This window comes from Populus euphratica, unplaced genomic scaffold (assembly GCF_000495115.2).
Source record: "Populus euphratica unplaced genomic scaffold, PopEup_1.0 scaffold97.1, whole genome shotgun sequence".
In the NCBI taxonomy this organism is placed as follows: Eukaryota; Viridiplantae; Streptophyta; class Magnoliopsida; order Malpighiales; family Salicaceae; genus Populus; species Populus euphratica.
In genome coordinates this window covers 32815-52638 of record NW_011499981.1, presented here as the reverse complement: position 1 = coordinate 52638, position 19824 = coordinate 32815, and the positions used below count along the sequence as shown (strand labels likewise).

The 19824-nt window shown below is 34.4% G+C and overlaps 2 protein-coding genes across 3 annotated transcripts in view; both read left to right on the top strand.

The window, feature by feature from the left end:
• Positions 1–19824, top strand: part of CBL8 (calcineurin B-like protein 4) — a 62162-nt gene that overhangs the window by 9619 nt on the left and 32719 nt on the right. The window lies entirely within an intron of this gene.
• Positions 15327–17841, top strand: LOC105139750 (calcineurin B-like protein 4). 2 transcript variants are annotated; one of them, XM_011046318.1, is made up of 8 exons: positions 15327–15473; positions 15966–16048; positions 16169–16228; positions 16330–16438; positions 16615–16667; positions 16934–17014; positions 17103–17215; positions 17340–17841. In XM_011046318.1, exons 1-8 carry the CDS (start codon positions 15395–15397, stop codon positions 17401–17403), a joined length of 642 nt encoding a protein of 213 aa, XP_011044620.1. In that variant the 5' UTR covers positions 15327–15394; the 3' UTR covers positions 17404–17841. The 2 variants fall into 2 exon arrangements, with proteins under 2 accessions (XP_011044620.1, XP_011044619.1); XM_011046317.1 differs by having other exon boundaries at positions 15327–15518.

Sequence of the window (19824 nt, the reverse complement as noted above, 5' to 3'; positions counted from 1 at the left end):
AAAAAGTACTATAACAAGAATTCAAAAAACAATTGGTAAAACTAGCAGATCTAAGAAAAAATAAAGCAAAAATGGTAGAATTAAAAAAAAATCTCATCAAATTATTAACAAACATCTCAAAACAAAACAAAAATAGATTTTAAATTTAAGTAACCTTGTTTTGTTTGATGAAAAATAAATTAATTGGTGGCTCTGTTTTAATCTTTTCGTTGAAAAATCTTACATATAATTTTTATTTATATTTTTATTTTCGACCGACTGCAGAATTTATTATGCAAAGTAATGATTTTATATTCAGATGATTAATATTAGGGCTACACAAAATAATTCAAAGAAAATCAAATTAAAAAATCGCAATTAATTACCTTAAAAAAACACTCATCTTTTTAGAATAAAAAACCTCCTCCATACTTAATTACCCAATATATATATATATGTATATGTATATCTTTTTAGGAGGGTCCGGGTCCCTGCTTGCCCCTTACTTCCGCCACTGCTAGCAGGTTTAATTATGGACATTAAGGTGTCGTTGGGAAGCGACTGGCAATACTCCCTTACCCCTAAGCTTCGCGATGGGAATTCTTAAGCAGACTTGCTGGCACGGCTATGTTCTCAGTGCCAGGGAAATTGTGTTATCTGGGTTTCACCTCCTCCAGGTTTGCGTCAGCTTCTCCAAGCAGATAGCTTGGGTTTTTTCCTCTTTTACTGAACCAGCAAATGAAAAAATCAAGCGTGTGTACTTAACTATCATCGTTCTCCTATACTATATATGTTCAGGTTTTTTTATTATTTGAAGACGAGATCATGAGTCTGACTAATTGTAGTGGAAGACTATTTCTGAATATTATATGCAAATGGGTGAGAGATGGTTTTATATTTTTTGTGTAAATGTAAGTGGCCATTGTCGACAGTCTCAAAATTTTGTTTTAGCATGGCATGATAATTTAGTACCAAGTCAAGAATTGTATTTTGGCTTGTCCGTTTCCTGCACTCATCCACAGTTGCGTTGGAGAAGTATATCTCCTTCCCTCTCCCTCTTTCTTCCATTTTTAACGGTGCAATTCGAGTTGATTTTTTTTTTTAATGATTTTAATGCATTAATATCAAAATTTTATTTATATATATTTTTAAATTAAAAACACACGAGGGATTTAAATAGTATTGCCTTTGTTTCCTGAAGAAGTGCTGTTGGAATCCGGCAAAGAAGTTCCAGCCCAGAAGAGAGTAGAATAACCATGAGTCCATGACAGGCAGACCAAGCTGTCCTGCTAACTAATTGGTCTTAACCTTCACTTTCTAAATACGGGAGGAACAGATAGGAAGAAAGCAGAAATGAGTTGTTCTCTTGACAGACAGAGAAAACTTAAATCAAACCTCCTCTCAAGAACTAGCTACGGTCTTTAAATACAATAAAAATGCTATGCATTTTGCACCAAATTCTCTGCAGAGAAAATCCTACCATAGAAGATTTATCTATGTGAAAGGAAATACCTACATATTTAATGCCAACAAATTCTTTCCCTTTTTATTCTTTACTTTACGGAGATATACTAGTTGTAGGTTAGCTCTTTCCAAGGGTTGAAGATCAGCCTGTATTATTTTATGTTGTATTCTTTCATTTCTTATCTTGTAAATTCTACTTATATAATAGACAATTCTCAATGAAAAGACATATAATTTTATTCAAAAGACTCTAAACTATCATGGTATCAAAACTACAACTCTGAATTATTATTTGCTATCAAGTTTTTTAGTCGAGTTATTCTTGATCAAAGTTCTCTTGATCTCATGTCTTCAAATAAGTTTGATGTTTTTATGATTTGTTTCAATGGCAAAACTACTCTGCTTAGGCTTTTCATTTTAGGATTTTTGTCAAGCGTAAGGAGCTCTGGAGACATGTTGATGGAAGTAACTCAACTTCTAACAAAATCAAAGACACCAAGTGGGGAAGTCAAGGACGCTCAAGTTATGGCTTGGATTTTAGGATCTGTCAAACCTAACATCTTCTTGAATTTTTGATCCTCTCAGACTGCAACTTAGATGTGGACTTACCTGAAAAAAATCTACAACCAACAAAACACTTCTCATTGGTTTTAGCTTAAACATGAATTGAGCACTCTTCAATAGGATAGTCTTTTTATCTCTGATTTTTACTTTAGATTCACTAATCTTTGGACCAAAAACACTAATATAGTTTATGCTGGCTTACCATCCAAAGGTCTAAACTCTGTTCAATTTGTTCATGAAAACTACTCAATGAGATCAGTTTCGAATGACACTAAGACCTGAATTTGAAGGCACTAGATCCAACCTGATGAACCGAAAATATGTTCTCTCCTTGGATACATGCCTCAGTGACCTCTTTTGTGAAGAACAATGCTTTCTCACTTAAACCACCATGGAATAACAACGATCTACATCTATTTATGTGGCCTATATAGCACAAGGTAGGCCAAGAGGCAAGGATATGAGCACCATTCAGTGCTTTTGTTATAAGGGATTTGGCTATTATGTTGTAAATTGTCCCCGAAAATTCTACAACCATTGCAAAAAAAGATGGTCATATCATTAAAGAATGCCCTACTCGACCTCCCAAGAAAATAAAGATAGTATATACTGTCTTAGTTGGCTCTTCACCTCTAACACAAAGTGCTCCTAGTCCATGACTCCTGTCATGATTCAAAAAATGATCATTTCTGCATTTTTAGCTTTGGGTCTCTTAGGTAAAAATCTTTCTACATCATCTCCTTGGTATTTTAATTCTACAATTTCCAATCATATGACAAACAATGCTGCTTCTTTTACCAAAGTCAATGAATATTTTGGAAATCTCAAAATTCATACTACTGATGCAATCATTTACCTATCACAGCCATTGGTGATGTTTCTCCCTCTTTCACTGATGTTTTTGTATCACCTAGTCTTACCACCAATCTTGTGTCTGTCGATCAGTTGGTTGAAAATGATTGTAAACTGGAATTTTCCAAGTCTAGTTATGTTGTACAGGATCAACAGTCAAGGAGGTTGATCGTAAGAGGGCCTAAAGTGGGACGTCTTTTCCATCTTCAATTTCCTTTATCTTCTTTTTCTTTGCCCTTTGTCACTTGTAATTCTGCTCATGTTCATTACCAAGGGTGGCATAAACATCTTGGACATCCAAACTATAATGTTCTTCATGATTTATTGAAATCTGGTTTTCTTGGAAATAAAGATTCACCATCTCTTAATGTTGTTCAGTTTTATTGCAATTCTTGCAGGCATGATAAAAGTAAAACTCTGCCTTTTCCCATTCACACACCACACATAGTCTAACCTTTTGATTTGATACATAGTGATGTGTGAGGTATGGCACTAGTCATGCTAATTACAAATACTTTGTCACTTTTATTGACGATTATAGCCGTTTCATATGAATTTATTTTCTTCATTCTAAAGATGAAGTTTTTTTTTCTATTTTTAAGATTTTTCATGCACATATCTAAACCCAATTTTCAGCCCAAATCAAAATCCTTCATTCTAATAATAGGGGTGAGTGTATATCTCATTTGTTTCTAGACTTCTTACAGCATCATGACATCATTTCTCAACAGTCTTGCCCTTTGGCACCTCAATAAAATGGGGTGGCTAAAAGAAAGAATCACCATCTTCTTGATGTTGTTCATAACTCTCTTATTAAAGTCATCTACACCTTCTTGTTTTTTGTGTGAAGCTCTCTCCATTATTGTCCACCTCATCAACAGATTGCCTTTCCCCATATTAAACCACGACACTCTTTTCATTAGGTTGTTTGGTCATCCTCCAACTTATTTCAACCTTCATACCTTTGGTTGTGTTTGTTATGTTCATCTTCCTGCACATGAACGCACAAAACTCACGACTCAGTCAATTCATTGTGCTTTCCTAGGATATTCAGTACACTGAAAAGGTTTTCATTGTTATAACCCAAATGTGCATCACATTTGAATTTCTAGAAATGTGATCTTTTTAGAAAACCATTAATTCTTTTCCATACATCAAGATCATGTTCCTCCTTTCTTTTCTGTTTTGCCTATGTTTACTAACTCTTCTACAACTCCAGTCCCTTCTAAGACTCTCATAGTATATCAAATACGCTTATCTGCTACTTCTTACCAGCCTTCAGACCCTCTCAAACCCCTCAAGTTCATTCCTCGACTGTTGTTCCTATTCCAGCAACTACAACTCCCTCTCAACAACAAAATACTCGGGTTTGTAGACCTTCCAATAGGTATGATTACTATCCTCCCTCATCCTTCACAGCCACCTTGTCTTCTACTTTTCTTCCTTTATCTTATAAACAGGCAATAGAGCATGAGTGTTGGCAAAAAGCTATTGAAACTGAACTTCTCGCACTTGAAAAAAACCAAACCTGGGATGTTGTTCTATGTCCCTCATTTGTGCATTCCTTTAGCAGAAAATTTATGTTTTCTATCAAGCGTCGTTCTAATAGGTCCATAAATCGTTACAAGGCTTTGTTAGTGGCACTTTGCAACAAACAGGAATATGGTCTTGATTATAATGAGACCTTCACACCAGTCGTCAAAATAACCATTGTTTGAACTATACTCGCCCTTATTATATCTCAATCCTAGCCCTTACATCAAATGGATGTCTAGAATGTCGTCCTTCATAGTGATCTCAAAGAAGATGTTTACCTGAAACTTCCTTCTAGTATGTCCACTTCCTCATCTAATGATGTTTGCAAATTGAAATGTTCTTTGTATGGTTTAAAGCAAGCACCGAGAATATGGTTTGACAAGTTTTGATCCACGTTGCTAGGTTTCTCCTTCACTTAGAGTTAGTATGACTCCTCTCTTTTTCTACAAAAGACATTCATGGGTATCGTTGTCCTCCTTGTTTATATGGACAATATTGTCATCACTAACTCTGACTTGGAGGCAATCTCTATAATTCAACTTTGTTGCATTCTACGTTCCATATGAAAGACCTTGGTCAGCTCACCTATTTCTTGGGCTTGGAAGTGCATCATCAACCTCACGGTCTTTTCCTACATCAGCACAAGTATAGTCAAGAACTAGTTTAATTAGTCAACCTTACCAATACTACTTCAATTGACGCCCCCATGGAACTTAATGTGAAATATCGTCATAATGAAAGGAAGCTTTTTGATGATCCTACTACCTATCAAAAGGTAGTTGGTAATCTTATCTATCTAACTATTACTTGACCAGACATTTCTTATGTTATTCACACTATCAACAAATTCATGCAAGCATTAAGGCAGCTTTATATATCTACTGTCCGTCGTATAATTCGTTACATTCTTGGCACACCTAGTCGTGGCTTATTCTTCCCTACAAGTTCTTCACTTCAACTACAAATCTATAATGATGTTGATTGGGCCGGTTTTCTAGATACCAGGAAATCTACTACCGGCTGGTGTATGTTTCTTAGTGATATCCTTATGTCATGGAAATCCAAGAAACAGGACCATATCTCTAAATCATCTATTGAAGCAGAGTACCGAGTCATGTCTGCTACTTGCTTTGAGATTATTTGGCTAAGTGGTCTTTTTACAGAACTCAGTTTCTATCCAGTTCATCCAACTCCACTTCATATTAACAACACTAATGTCATCCAAATTACAACCAACCTTGTCTATCTTGAATGCACTAAGCACATTGAGGTTAACTATCACTCAATCAGGGAAGCATATAATCATAAGATTATCACCCTTCGACATATCTCCTCCACTCTGCAGATCACAAATATCTTCAACAAATCCAAGCCCCGTCAGTAGCCATCATTTCCTTACTAGCAAATTGATGCTTATCGATTTACCAACATCAATTTGAGGGGGGATGTCAAAGGAAATACCTACATATTTAATGTCAGTAGATTCTTTGCCTATTTGTTCTTTTCTTTATTGGGATATACTAGCTGTAGGTTTTTCCAAGAGCTGAAGATCAGCCTATATTATTTCCTGTATCAGCTTGTATTATTTCGTGTTGTATTTTTTTCCTTTCTTAGCTTGTAAATTCTACCTATATAATGGATAATTCTCAATGAAAAAACATACAATTTTATTCAAAAGACCCTAAATTGTTAATCTCCCCCACATTCCTTTCTTTCACATTTGATAAATAGTGAAGATTTTTTTATGAGGTTAATGCCAACAAAAGGCTTCATGAGGTTGATCCAAAACTTCATGGTGATGATGCTCATTGTTGTCATGGCTTTCATAAGAAATGCCATGGGCCAAGCCCCTAGCACCAAAAAACCAGACACAGTCTGCTTTTCAAATTTATTGCAATCAAATCATGTTGTGGCGGAGGTGAAGTTGAACCTTAGGTTCCTTATATTCATATCTCTCTCTCTCTAGCGTTGTTACTTGTAATTTTAGAGAACCAATTGATAATTATTAAGAAGTGTGGTGTAAGAAAATATTATTTTATTATTTTGGGTGTTTAAGAGGTTATTTCCGAGTATACTAGTGATTGGTTGTTTTTTAAAATATTTTTTATTTGAAAATATATTAAAATAATATTTTTTTTAATTTTTTAAAATTTATTTTTAACACTAACACATTAAAATCAAAATAATCTAAAATAAATAAATATTTTTTATGAAATGTTGTTTGGAAAGCGTTCTTAAATAACACCTAAGTAAAACACCAATTAACCATACATTAATGTTCAAGCTCCTGGATTTTTTTAATTGTTTGGCCAATTACTTCCTACAATATTATATCTTTTCTAATTGAACTTTAAACAGATTGATCATATTTAGATTGGTGCAAACATAGAAAGAAAATAAAACATGTATGCATAATATGCAAAGAAATGACATTGTTTTAAATTGAAACCAGTATTTTTAAACTCAGCCCAGTAGTCAAACCGGTCCAAGACCTGGGTCTCAGGTTTTGACTAGGTCACTCGGGTAATTTTTTAATTTTTTTATACATCAAAATGAGGCCATTTTAGTTATAAAAAAAAAGTCAATGGGTTACAACCAGTTTTTTACCAAGTCTTGCGAGGTTAATCCACCGGGTCAATCGAGTTTTGAACTTTTTTTATTTTTTCACAAACTCAGCACGGTTCCAGCCCTGGGTTAGTCGAGTCCCGAGTCAATCCGCTAAGCCTAGTCGACTTTTAAAACTATGATTGAAACAACAACTTATTGATAAACATAGGTCAAATTCCACTAGTGTGGAACCCTTCTAGACCACCAATTTTACCATGACTATCCTCAACAAGACAAAAGGCAAATTTTGGGAAATAATTCAAAAATAGATTATGATAATTGTTGCACGTCCCCCGGAGCGGCTATTCGGCAATTTTTCGTTATGTTTCCTTGATTGGTTCTTGGGAGTCGCCACCTAGTATTTAATGGAGGGTTACTAGGAAATCCAGATGTACTGGTCGTTTTCAGAGATTCGAGGGGTAAAAGACTAGTTGTGGCTAGAGAAGGTATTAGCACCTCTAGCACACCCTACCTAAGGTAAGTTGTTTTGCGGTTTGATGTGATTTAAAATTTTGAAATATTAATCAAATTCTAAAGTTTTAATAAATCAGTTATTAAATCCCAGAATGTATGTAGAAACATGTTCTTACATTTTCATGGAAAATATAACATGATTTTATTTGTCCTTGAGATATTTGACCATATTCAAATTAAACAATTAATTTTTTTTTGTCTTTTTGTAATTCAATTACATAAATAAATAAAAATACAAACACACACATTCCTTTTACTATATTTTTCTTTTTTTCCTTTTTCTTTTTTTTTTTTCCTTTACATCCCCATTTACATATTACAAAATAACAAGAATTCAAAATAAATGTAATCTAAAAACACCTATCAACGTCCGAAAATTACAAAAGAAAGCCTCGAGAACAGTGTTGGGAGGTTTCTATGCATGGGAACACTAGCAGCGCGTCTTTTCCACGCGCCACCGCCACTAGCGACGCGTGGATCCACGTGCCGCCAAAAAATTCCATGCAGCTGGGTGAGCCCGGCTCAGCTTTTTTTCCTCTTCCCTTCCCTTTCCTACTGGTGGTGACCTGCCAAACATCCAAAAAACGCAGCAAACAGTCTGTTTCAGTTTTGTTTTTTCTTCTCAGATCTGATTCCTTCAGGTTTGTCATGGTTCGTTGCCCGAGAGTTCATCCCCTGGAGCACATCTTGTTGTAAGGCATTGTCGGCGCTGATGGAGGCTGGATCTCGGTCCAGATCTGCTGCATGAGTTAGAGTCGAAGGAGAGCCAGTTGCTGAAGGGTTTGCTGGTAGTAGATTCTGCCGGCGTTCGGCGAGCTGGCTGTTGGTTCAGGAGGAAAGAGCTGAGGGAGACCGCGGCTGAGGGCAGAAGGAGCCAAAACAGAGAAGGAAAATGGAGGTTATGGCCGAGGGAGAGGTTGATATGGCTGTGGCCTTGGCCAAGGGAAATGGGAAGCTTTGGGAGGCGACTTGGTTTTCAGAGGGAAAGGTCCAACCGCTGGTTTGGCCTAGGCAGAAGCCAAAACGCGGATGGTGGCTCTGGTGAGGCCAAGAGAGAAGATGACAAGGAGATAGGGGGAATACAGATGTGGCTGCTTTGAAAAACAAATGAAAGCTTGGGTTTTTTATTGGTCGAGGGGCAGTGTGCTTTTGCTGGCAAGAGGGGAGGTCTCTGGAAAAATTTTGGTGGGAGCTGCCGAAAAGGGCAAACACCGGGGAGTGTATTTGTGTGGGGTTTCTCTCCGGTTTCAAGGAAGATGGCGAGCCAAGCTCTTTACTGGCCTTGGGACAAAAACTCAAAGCCCTTAAAAAAGGATCGGGAGGTGGCTTGCCTGTAGATAAATTTAGGTTAGGTTTTTCCTTCTCCCCCCAAAATTTTCTCCACCCTTATGCCTCCAATTTGTTTTTCCTTTTATAGGTAATAAAATTTATTATTTTTTTATTTGCTTGGTCTCTAAGCAACTCAAGAAAAACAAATTGGTCCTTCAACGTTTCCTATTCATATTTGGTCCCTTGTAATTTTGATTTTTTTTTTGTATTTTTGAATTTTTTTGAAAACAAGCAATATCAACGTTAACTCAATAAAAAAAATCAGTGATTGTAAAATTAACGCATTAAAAGTTGAACGCGTTCAAAATACCTTTGAAAATTTAATTCTTCTGAAATGACATTGAAAATGCTAAAAACGATGCAAATATATCAGAATGTATTTTTTAGGGGTTTTCATTGTTTTTTTGCTATTTTTTATTTTTTCTGAAAATTTATCAAAAACATGGGTAAAAAATTAGATAGCAACAACAATTACAACTATTAATAGTTAAAGAGAAATGCATAATGAGATTAAGTATTTCGAGAGATAAAAATAACTTAGTCCTTACAAGTGTTCTGAGTCATGTGGAAAATCGTTTATCTGGAAATCAAGAAATTTAAGATTTAGTCACTGTAAATTTTAGGATAGCAAAGGTTGATGATGTTGCCTACAAGAAATTATTCAATCTATCAATTCATGATGGTACAATAGAGAAATTGTTTGAAAATAATGACATGTTAATTATTATATTTACTGAATAAAATGTCTCAATTCATCACAATTCCTAAACTTGTTCTGAGCTATATGGAAAATTGTTCATATGGTAATCGAAAAATTTGAGATTCAGTCATTGTGAATTTTGGGATAGTAAAAATTGACGATGTTGCCTACAAGAAATTATTCATTCTATCAATTTATGGTGGTACAATAGACAAATTGTTTTAAAATAATGACATGTTAATTATTATAGTTACTACATTAAAGGTTTTAGTTCATCGCAGTTAAATTACACATAGTTATTTACATGTCTGAATTTGATTTTTATCAATTATCAATCTTACATTATTTTTTAGTACAAATCATCCAAAATGAGAAAATATTAACAAGTTCCCATTTTAAGACACTTCCTTATCATTATTATGCCTCATAATACAGTTGATTTTTGTTTTCAAGTAATGCTTAAAATAGTATAAGATAAATGTTATTTGCATTTATCAATTTTTTAGTAATTTATATATAATGTATTTTTGATGAAATTCTACTAAATCTTGGAGAAAGAAAGGACTCGCAAAAAATGACATTTTTATAGGAAGAGGTCGCATCACCCCTTTGCCAACATGTTCGTTGACCACCATGCCAAACAAGGTCTTCATGATCCCAAAAAATGAGGCATTTGCATGCATAATTAAGCATCTCATGCAGGTCTCATCACCCATTTGCCAACTTGTTCATATATAAACCAGTTAAACAAAGCCTCTACTGCAGATTTTAAGTAGCTTTAGAGGCTCATATATGCAATCGATGAAGAAAAAACCATAATCTGCCACAAATCTGGCATATATCTAGAAATAGACACAAATTGTACGGGCAAGTAACAGATGCTAACATGATGTTGCCGAAGCAAACATAATTTAGTAATTTGTTTGAATTTCTCCCCCGATGATGGTAGCCAACACTCAAGAGAGGACAGCTAACAAAACATGCAAAAAAACAGTTCGATGCGTATGCATGTGCTTGGCTTAACTAGCTTGATTGAATTAACTTATATATATATATATATGGTGATTATTTTTTTTATATAAAAAATTACAAGTAGGGAATGATCTGTAGGCACCACCTGCTGTCGTTGCTGTAAACAACGAGCTAAGTTATTGTTTACAGGCCGCAGCACTGCATTTATAGAGATAACCCATCACGATATTATCTAATTCTTTGACAAATTAATCTCCATATGATGAAGATGCTTAGGGTTGCCTTTTTCTATTGTTGTTGTCGTCGTCATTAAATCAATTATTATTATTGTCTTTTGATTTGTTTTTAGAAGTCGGTCTTTGGAAATTTAAATATTGTAATAAACATATTGTCGTATGTACAGTCCATTTATTAGTTTTGTTTGATTTTAAAATTCTTGTCCTAGTAATTTAATTAAGATGGTTTGAATTTTGATCTCTCTCTTAATTTCCTAACTTCACGTCTTGAGACTATCATTTGAAGATATATATATATATGAAGCTTGTGAACTTAGTTATCATTGATATTAAAGAATAAGCTGAGGCTTAATTTTATTAGTTGAAGATAAGATCTTGAGTGGAATACATATCCTTTTTTTGCCCAGTTTCTACTAAAATATTCCAAGTTCATTTATAATATGCTTTGGTCATGGTCAGTTGTCTCAAAATTAATGTCGTTTATAATATAATATACCTTAGTAATTTAGTACAAAGGTCAACGATTGATTTTGGATCGTGTATTCCTCTACCACAATTAAGAAATCCCTCTTGTTGAGGATATCATACAAAATCTGAATTCTTCGTAGTTCTACGATATGCATAAACCTTTACAATTAGTCAAAAATTAAAGACATCAATCAGTCAAGAATTAAAACAATTTAAAAAAAAAAAGAATTAACAAAATCATAAACATCTTGTTATATATGGTTTTACACCAGTCATCTTCGTGAAATAACATCCAGTTACTGTTTTAAAGGGATAGTTGGAATAAAATATATGTTTTTATTTTAAAATAATAAAAATTTATTTTAAGCTGTTATGATTATAGGATATTTATGTATGGTTAATTTTAATCATTTGAATTACTCCATTCAAGTTTGGCATAATATATAATATGGATTTAAGCTTCCATTTGAGTTCAACTCATATTTATATTAATATGCTTATGATGATAATATATTTATATATATTCGATTAATTTCATTATATGTTGAATATTATTCGAACCCATTTCATTTCATGTGGTTATAAAAGCACACTAATGACTAATCTTGTCAAATGTTAGGCATAACATAACATGATCTAGGTTTCAATGATATCTATATAACTTTTCTTAAAATTGAGTTGGAAGCATCCCATGAAAGGCAAAACTACAAAAAATAAAAATTACAAAGTCAAATTTTATATTAACAAAATTTTGATTAATAAAATCATGAGGGATAAAATAAAAAAATCAATAAAATAAAATAAAATAAAATAAATAATAATTAAAAGAATAAGGATTAAATCTTATATAAAATAAAATAAAATAAGATAAAGCATTAAGGAACACAACTAAAAAAATAATTCAACTAAGAGAATTATATAAAATATCAAGAGATGCAATTGAAAAGATAACTCAATTACAAACATTATATAAAACATTGAGAGATATAATTGGAAACACAATTCAATTAAGAGAATGATTAACAAATCAAAATTCATCAGAAAAATAGGGATTAAATATAAAAGTGAAAAAAAATCAAATAAGGATCTCAATTCTATGAATTATTTAAAAAAAAAAACAAGGATTAATCTAACAGAAAAATAAAATCAAAGGGCTACTTTGAAAATATACAGGGAAAGACTTTAAAATCTCGGAGGAGAGATGAAAGAAAAAAATAGTCATTAATACAAAACTTGATATATTTTAGCCACACACACCAACTATTAATGAAGGAGACACCATGAGGATTAAGATGTTGTCATGGAAGTTAGAGTTTAATCATCAAACAACATCGCATTTATCATTTAAAGAACACAAGTTGTCGCAACTTACATTTTAAAAATAAATAATATTGTATATATATTAAAATATTAAATTATCCCCAGTTAGACTCAATAAAAAAAACAAAACAAAATAAAATCATAAAAAAAACAAAAAAATTCCTCATTGATCCAAGTATAAGGCAATTTGATGCTAGGAGTATTTTGATAATTGTATTCTCCTTCTGAAATAGAGAAGGAATAACCCCGCTGCTGGTGCATTATTTTTAACTTCAAAAGATACATCAGTCTTTTTGCTATGCAGCCATAAACAAAAAGATGATTATACCCCGCTGTCAAGACCAATAATGATTTATTGATAAGGACAAAATCATAATTTTATAATCCAGTCTACAGTTCCAATATAAAGCTACAGCAAAACCTCTGCCGTTTTGGTTTCTTTTAATATGATGGTGACATAAATTTATGCGTGATCTCTGCAAATTAAATTGTTGGAAAGCACGGAATTTGCATAGGGAGTTTAGTTTTTTTCCTGAGATGTTCTCTAAAATTATGCATTTCCCTTATTTTAAAGATGCAATGCACGTAAAATGGGGACCTGAAACTGAACGTTGAAAACAAAATAGTAATTAATAATAGATTGATAGAGACAGAAATCTCATATAAAGAGAGAGAGGGAAGCTGAGAAAAAGCTAAAGCCACAAGAAACGCAAGATCCTGGATATCTTACACTGTTCATATAAAGAAAACTGACAGCTGAAAAGCACAGATCAAAGTGCTGTCTCTCATACTTTCCAACGTTGCACAAAAGACACTCACAAAGGTTAGTACTATTCTCTCTTTCATTACACAACTTCTTCGGCTGGATATCGTTTGTCTTGGCTGCATGGCTTGTACGCAGTTGATGGAATTTCGGTTGGTTGGTTCTCTGCTTTGTGTCAGTGTTTTCTTTCTTCTTCTGCTTGTCAAGGGAGAGAAGGGAAGAGGATTTTCTGTGTGTTAATGCAGTTCTTCTGGTTGTTTCTTTTAGAGTCGGTGTTTCTTGACCATTCCTACATTTTCTCAGCAACCAAGCAGGAACAGTAGGTTATGGGTTTGTAAGTTTTGAATCATGGAAAGAATTTATCATTGTCATTTTTGGTTTTTTCAGTGAGCATCCAGAAATCTTCATTCCTTTCTTTTGAGAGAATTGACTATATTTATTGTCATAACCTGACTTTTAAATTCAGCACTAAAAAGTTTTCTTTGAACTATATACTTAGAGATGAATCACATTTTGACCTGATCCATTACTTCCTCGGTTTGATTGCAGAGAAAATTAAGGAAAAATAGTCTGGATCCCCTGGAAATGATTAGATCGTTTACAACCAGGTCATGTGGCTGTTCTAGGCCTGTGGTCCCAGCTAATGAAGACATTATTGTTTTACTTAAATAAGCATGTGATGTATCGTTTTTTTTACTTTGAATGTTTTCTTGCATTGTTTATGGAAAACAATAGAAAATTAGAGTATTTCATCCCTTATCTAAGATATGTTCACCCCTAGATGGTGCTTGAACTATAAGTTTACTGATCACATAAAAGGAAAAGGTTGGATTTGAAATGTTAGAATTCATTTCTTACGGTATCAATCATGAATTTTTAGTTGGTGGCATCTTTTTCCCTCTTGTAGAAAGATTTTTGAGCCTCGAAAATCGGAGCTGTCGGGCCAAGCTGGGAGATGATTGGAATGGAATTTGGATAGGATCGTTAGGCTTAGTGAATCTCCTCTCCCTCATAAAATATGATAAAAGTCTATTAGAATGGTGGAGGGAAAGGGTGGTTTACTAGTTTATTTATTTGTTTTGTTTATTGTTGCTTAATCTACAACTTGATAGTTCGCTTCCAAATCATCTTTAATTTTTTAATAAGGAAAGGTCATACACGCTTGTAGGCTTTGTTGGTATCAGGTGCCATAATATTTGCAAAATTCATTGTGGTGTTGGATGGTTCTGAATTTTCTTCCACGCTTCATATTAATTTATGTTCTTGAGTATCAGAGACAGCTTTCAAAGTGTCCATATATGGGCATTAGAGACTGTGTTGGTATGTCACAAGTCTAGTTTAAATGGCAGCCGCGTGCATGGCTTCACTGGTGACCTGACTGTGAGGTTGGAGAATATGTAGGTGGTATTTGGTAGACCTATCATACAAATTCTCATAGTATTATGCTGATGCTTCTCATAGGATAATGAGTTTTTCCTCTTTTCTTACTGAAGAGATAGCTGTAATGATAGTTATAACCATTCTTGTCCTGAACTTCGATAATTTTTGAATCAACTGGCCTCTGAAATCAATCCGTTGAATCTTGAACTGCTTAACAGAACCTTGCTTATCTTTGAAGCCCGATGTCAGTGTGTACTAATTATTAGCTGACGTCTTGGATATGGTTGAGTAACTTTCATGTCAACATTAAACTTAAGCACATATCTGCAACCAAAATAACTGATGCATTTGCATGTTGACTAAATAGTACGGTTCTGCTTTAAATATAATGTCAGCTTGTGCCTATATTTGCCAAAAATGCTTGGTTTATTGGATGATTAGAGTCTATTCCCTTTACCAGCTACTGTCATAGTAATAATCTTTCTTGGAAATAGTGGATTAGTTTAAATTTCGATGGGAAATTATAACTGATCATGACTAGATTTCTGTCTTCGTTTTGTGTTCTTGGTCTCAGTGATTAAAATTTGACCATTTATCTTTGCGAGTTTGTAAAAGGCAGCACATAATCAAGCTCAGTCATTAATTCAATCTATAACTTTGTGAATTACTAGGTACATTTCAAGTAGTACAATTGGCATGATCCTGCTGATTGCCAAGAATTCTTATTAGTGACTGGTGCTAGTTGTCTTCATGGGTTGCTACCTTTCAAAGAGAACTAAAAAGACGCCTGGGTACGAGGAGCCAACAGTTCTTGCTGCTGAAACACCCTGTGAGTATGCTTTGTCAAAAGGCTCATTGTTGCAAATTCCTGGGTGTAAATTGCCCCGATTACTTCCTAGCTATGCTTCAATATGTTCCAGCTATTTTTCGACAAGTGTTGTTTCTAGTCTTATCTTAGGACATTTTAGTAGGTAATCACTATCGTGCAAATTAGTTGTCAGACATGAAGTTCAGTTTGTTGGAGTGTATAGTACATGGAATGGTTTGTGTAACCAGCCTTCGGTGTGGTTGGCCACTAAAACAAAAGACAATTTTATTGGAACTGAAAGGCATAAGAAGCATGGAAGTCATGTTGTCAGGGAAAAGGAAAGAAAGAAAAGCAATAAAGCTGTTCCTAATCACTAGTTTGAGTTTCAGCTAGATACTGCTCGCCTATTTTGATTGTATTTCCTGCTAAAAATATTATTTGGTATCAAGTTCAAAAACAACTGTTAACTATGTGAGACTGATTGATGAAATGTGAAATAATTTTGTATTGCAGTTGCTGTTAGCGAAGTAGAGGCCTTGTATGAACTCTTTAAGAAACTAAGCAGTTCAGTCATTGATGATGGGCTTATTCACAAGGTATGGGTATTCGGTGGGATTTTGAAGTGGTTTATGGAGTATTTTGATCTAAGTATGTTTACAATTAGGACTTAATTAATTTGTGCTGATATCATTCAAATGGCGCTTTCTTCTCATCAGGAAGAACTTCAGCTTGCACTATTCAGGAACAAAAACAAGAGGAACTTTTTTGCAGACAGGGTATGTAGTGCAACCTTTTTCCTATAATATAGCAATAGTTACCTGATTCCATGGCATTTTCCCTTTTTCCTAAGTTGCATCGCCTTGCCATACTTCTGCAGATTTTTTATTTATTTGATGTCAAGCGCAATGGAGTAATTGAGTTCGGAGAATTTGTTCGATCTTTGGGTGTCTTTCATCCAAATGCACCAGTTGAAGACAAGATCCATTGTACGGCTAATGTTTTTCTAGGATGAAATACAAGTAGGAATGAGTTCTCACACACATGTTTTCTTTTGCATGTCAACTGGGACTTCTATACACCATAAAAACTGGAAGTTAGTCACTTAACCATTTTTTGCGCATGCTACTGAATAAAATACTAATGAGTGGAGAATTTTCGGCAGTTGCTTTCAGATTATATGATTTACGGCGAACTGGTTTCATTGAACGAGAAGAGGCGAGTACTGCAATTCTTTTCTATACCATTTCTCCCTTACATACCATATAGCGATGCATGCTGATGATTCTGGGCATGTTTTAGGTTTATTGTTTTGTTCTTTCTGTTAAAAATTCCCCATTACTAATCCAGAAGTGGCTATAGTTTGACAATACATACCATCAGAGAATTAAGAGGAATGTAATGAAAAATCAAAATAATGATCCAGCATTGTATATCTGTTTCCGAATGTGAACTCTGGCTCATAATTATAAGTTATTCAACAGTTGAAGGAGATGGTAATGGCACTTCTGCATGAATCGGATCTACTGCTGTCCGATGACTTTGTTGAAACAATTGTGGACAAGGTACAATTTTTTTTTTCTGTGTCAAACTTCCTTGTTCATGCTTATTCGGTTCACTATTCTAATTTTTGTCTTTTGAGTTTTTCCACAGACATTTTGTGATGCAGATTTGAAAGGTGATGGAAAAATCGATCCTGACGAGTGGAAGGAATTTGTGTCGAAGAACCCTTCTCTTATAAAGAATATGACTCTACCTCATTTAAAGTGAGTAGCAAGTTCACTCAGTTTGTGAATTGTGCACAACCTGGTTACTATAGTGGGATCAGTCTAGAATGTAGCTCCGAAATTCAAGTTATTAACTCTAGGCACTCCCGTTTATTTCGTCCAGGGATATAACTTTGGCGTTTCCCAGCTTTGTGTCAAAAACTGAAGTTGAAGATTCAGAAATATAGCAGAAAGTTATCAATCATGTCATTTCTAGCTCTATTCGGGAGATGTTGGAATTTGCATGAGCGTCGATTCAAGAGCTACACAGACTTCAGGTTAATCACAACCTCCTCAGTGCAGCCAAGATCTGGTCTGCAGGGTGCAACTTATTTGCCATCATAAACTTCGTTAATGTAGAATTGGCACAGCTTAGTTCAGCTCACGTTTTGCATATGTAAATTGCATTACAGCATCAGAAATTTTGCAAAATGTTTAGAAAATGTATATAGTTTCTGGGGTGGTACTTGGAAGAAGTCTGTTTTAACAGTTATTTCTCTTTGAAGCAGCACTTGACCTGTTCTATATATGCTAGTGATAAAAGTTTCAAGCATGTTCAATGCTTACAAATTATTGTATGATAAGAAATGAAATCTGTCGAAAATGGTTGAATAATAGACTGTTGAAGGGCCTAGATTTTTTAAATTTGTTGGTGTTCAAATATTTATGTAATTACTTCAAGTTTACGATGGAATATGTTGTGTGTGGTCCTGCACCATGTAATGGTGGGACCACCATATTGATTGAGGAGAAAGGCAGCTGACCCTCTTTAAAAATTAAATGGTTCGGGTACTGTAGTGGCAGTGTGAAATACAGAAGAGAGGAGAAGAAAACCGAGAGAGAAAAAGAGAAGAAGAGACAGCAGAGCAACCTATGTTCTTCCTTCGATTTCCAGCTCGTTCACTGTTGAATCGGGCTGAGGTTTTGACAGAAGCTTCTAGACACGTTACTCTTCATTCCGGACGGTTGCATCGAAGATTAGTGGTGTGGAAGCTGGCTGTTTTGACAGAAAATAGGGCTGTCAGTATTGTGAGTTTTTCTCAAATAATTCTCCTTTAATCTTGTTGTAATCCAAGAATAAGTTGTTCTTGATGATATATATATTGTATCCCTTAGTTGAATCTGAGAAAGAATAATTGTGAACCCATTATTTGTTGATAGTGGAAGTTTTTAGGCAGACTACGATCCCGTGATTTTTCTCGTATCGGGTTTTCCACATTAAAAATCTTGGTGTTGATTTTGTGATTATTTGCATTATATTTGATCATTGTTTGATTCTGTTTTTACTGCACAAAGAGGAAAAGAATTGGGACTTGTGAATTGTGAATTGTGAATTGTATTCCGCTGAATTAATCTGGATAAATTGGTGTCCAGTTGTTCCTAGTTTTCCCAACATAGTGGTATTAGAGCCAGGTTGTGTAGATTGAATTTCTTGTACAGTTAAAATGGAAAAGGAAGATTTAGGCATGATAAAGCTCACTTTCTCAAATTATTTTCTATGGAAAACAATGATGGAGGATCACTTATATTGCAATGATTTGGCTTTGCCGATTGAATGTAAAGGAATAAAGCCTAATGAAATGGATGATGCAAAATGGAATGGGCTTAATAGAAAGGCTACTGCTAATGTTAGAAAATGGGTATCTTCTAAGTCCATTAATCATATTTCTCAAGAACATGACTGCTATACAGTTTGGAAGATGTTGGAAAAAACATTTGCTACGGAGAGTGCACAAAACAAGGTTTTTGTAATTAGAGACCTTGTGAATTTGAAGTATAGAGATGGTGAAGATGCTTCAGTGCATATAAATGTATTCCAAGGGTTCTTGAATTAGCTATCATTGATGAGTCTGGAGTTAGCCGATGAAATACAAGCACTAATCCTATTGAGTTCATTGTCGGATAATTGGGAGACTTTGATGGTGTCACTTAGCAATTTTACTCTGAATGGAAAGATTACTTTGAAAACAATAAAGGATTGTATCCTTAATGAAGAGAAGAGAAGAAAAGGGACAAGCACTTCTGAGTCTCATGCACTTGTTACAGAAAGTCGAGGGAGAAGTCCAAACAGGTTCTCTCACAGCAAGCAAGATAGAGAATTCAGTAATAAAAAAGGAAAATGGAAGTCAAGAGGAAGATCTCAATCAAGGAAGGGTTTTAAGTGTTATTATTGTGACAAGCCTAGGCATATGCAAAAGGATTGTAGAATGTATAAAAGAGATAAAAAGGGTAAAGATGAAGACAAGAATGAAGAGAATGATGCAACTGCAGTTGTATTTGATGGTGATGTTGCCTTTGTTTGTGATGATGGTTGTGTTAATTTTGCATGTCAAGATACCACCTGAGTTGTAGATTCAACAGCTTATTACCATGTTACAGCCCAACGTGATTTTTACACATCCTACACTACTGGTGACTTTGATCAAGTTAAGATGGGAAATAAAGGGATGGCTAGTATTGTGGGCATTGGAGATATTTGGTTGAAAACCAATACTTGTTGCAAGTTGCTACTCAAAGATGTTAGGCATGTGCCTGATATGCGTCTACACTTGATCTCTACAGGTACTCTTGATGAAGAAGGCTATCACAATTACTTTGGAGATGGTAAA

Coding starts and splice junctions, on each gene's coding strand:
- LOC105139750 (XM_011046317.1), top strand. CDS start 15,395: ATGGGTTGCTACCTTTCAAAGAGAACTAAAAAGACGCCTGGGTACGAG. Junction 16,049..16,168: donor ATGATGGGCTTATTCACAAG/GTATGGGTATTC, acceptor TCTTCTCATCAG/GAAGAACTTCAGCTTGCACT. Junction 16,439..16,614: donor AGTTGAAGACAAGATCCATT/GTACGGCTAATG, acceptor AATTTTCGGCAG/TTGCTTTCAGATTATATGAT.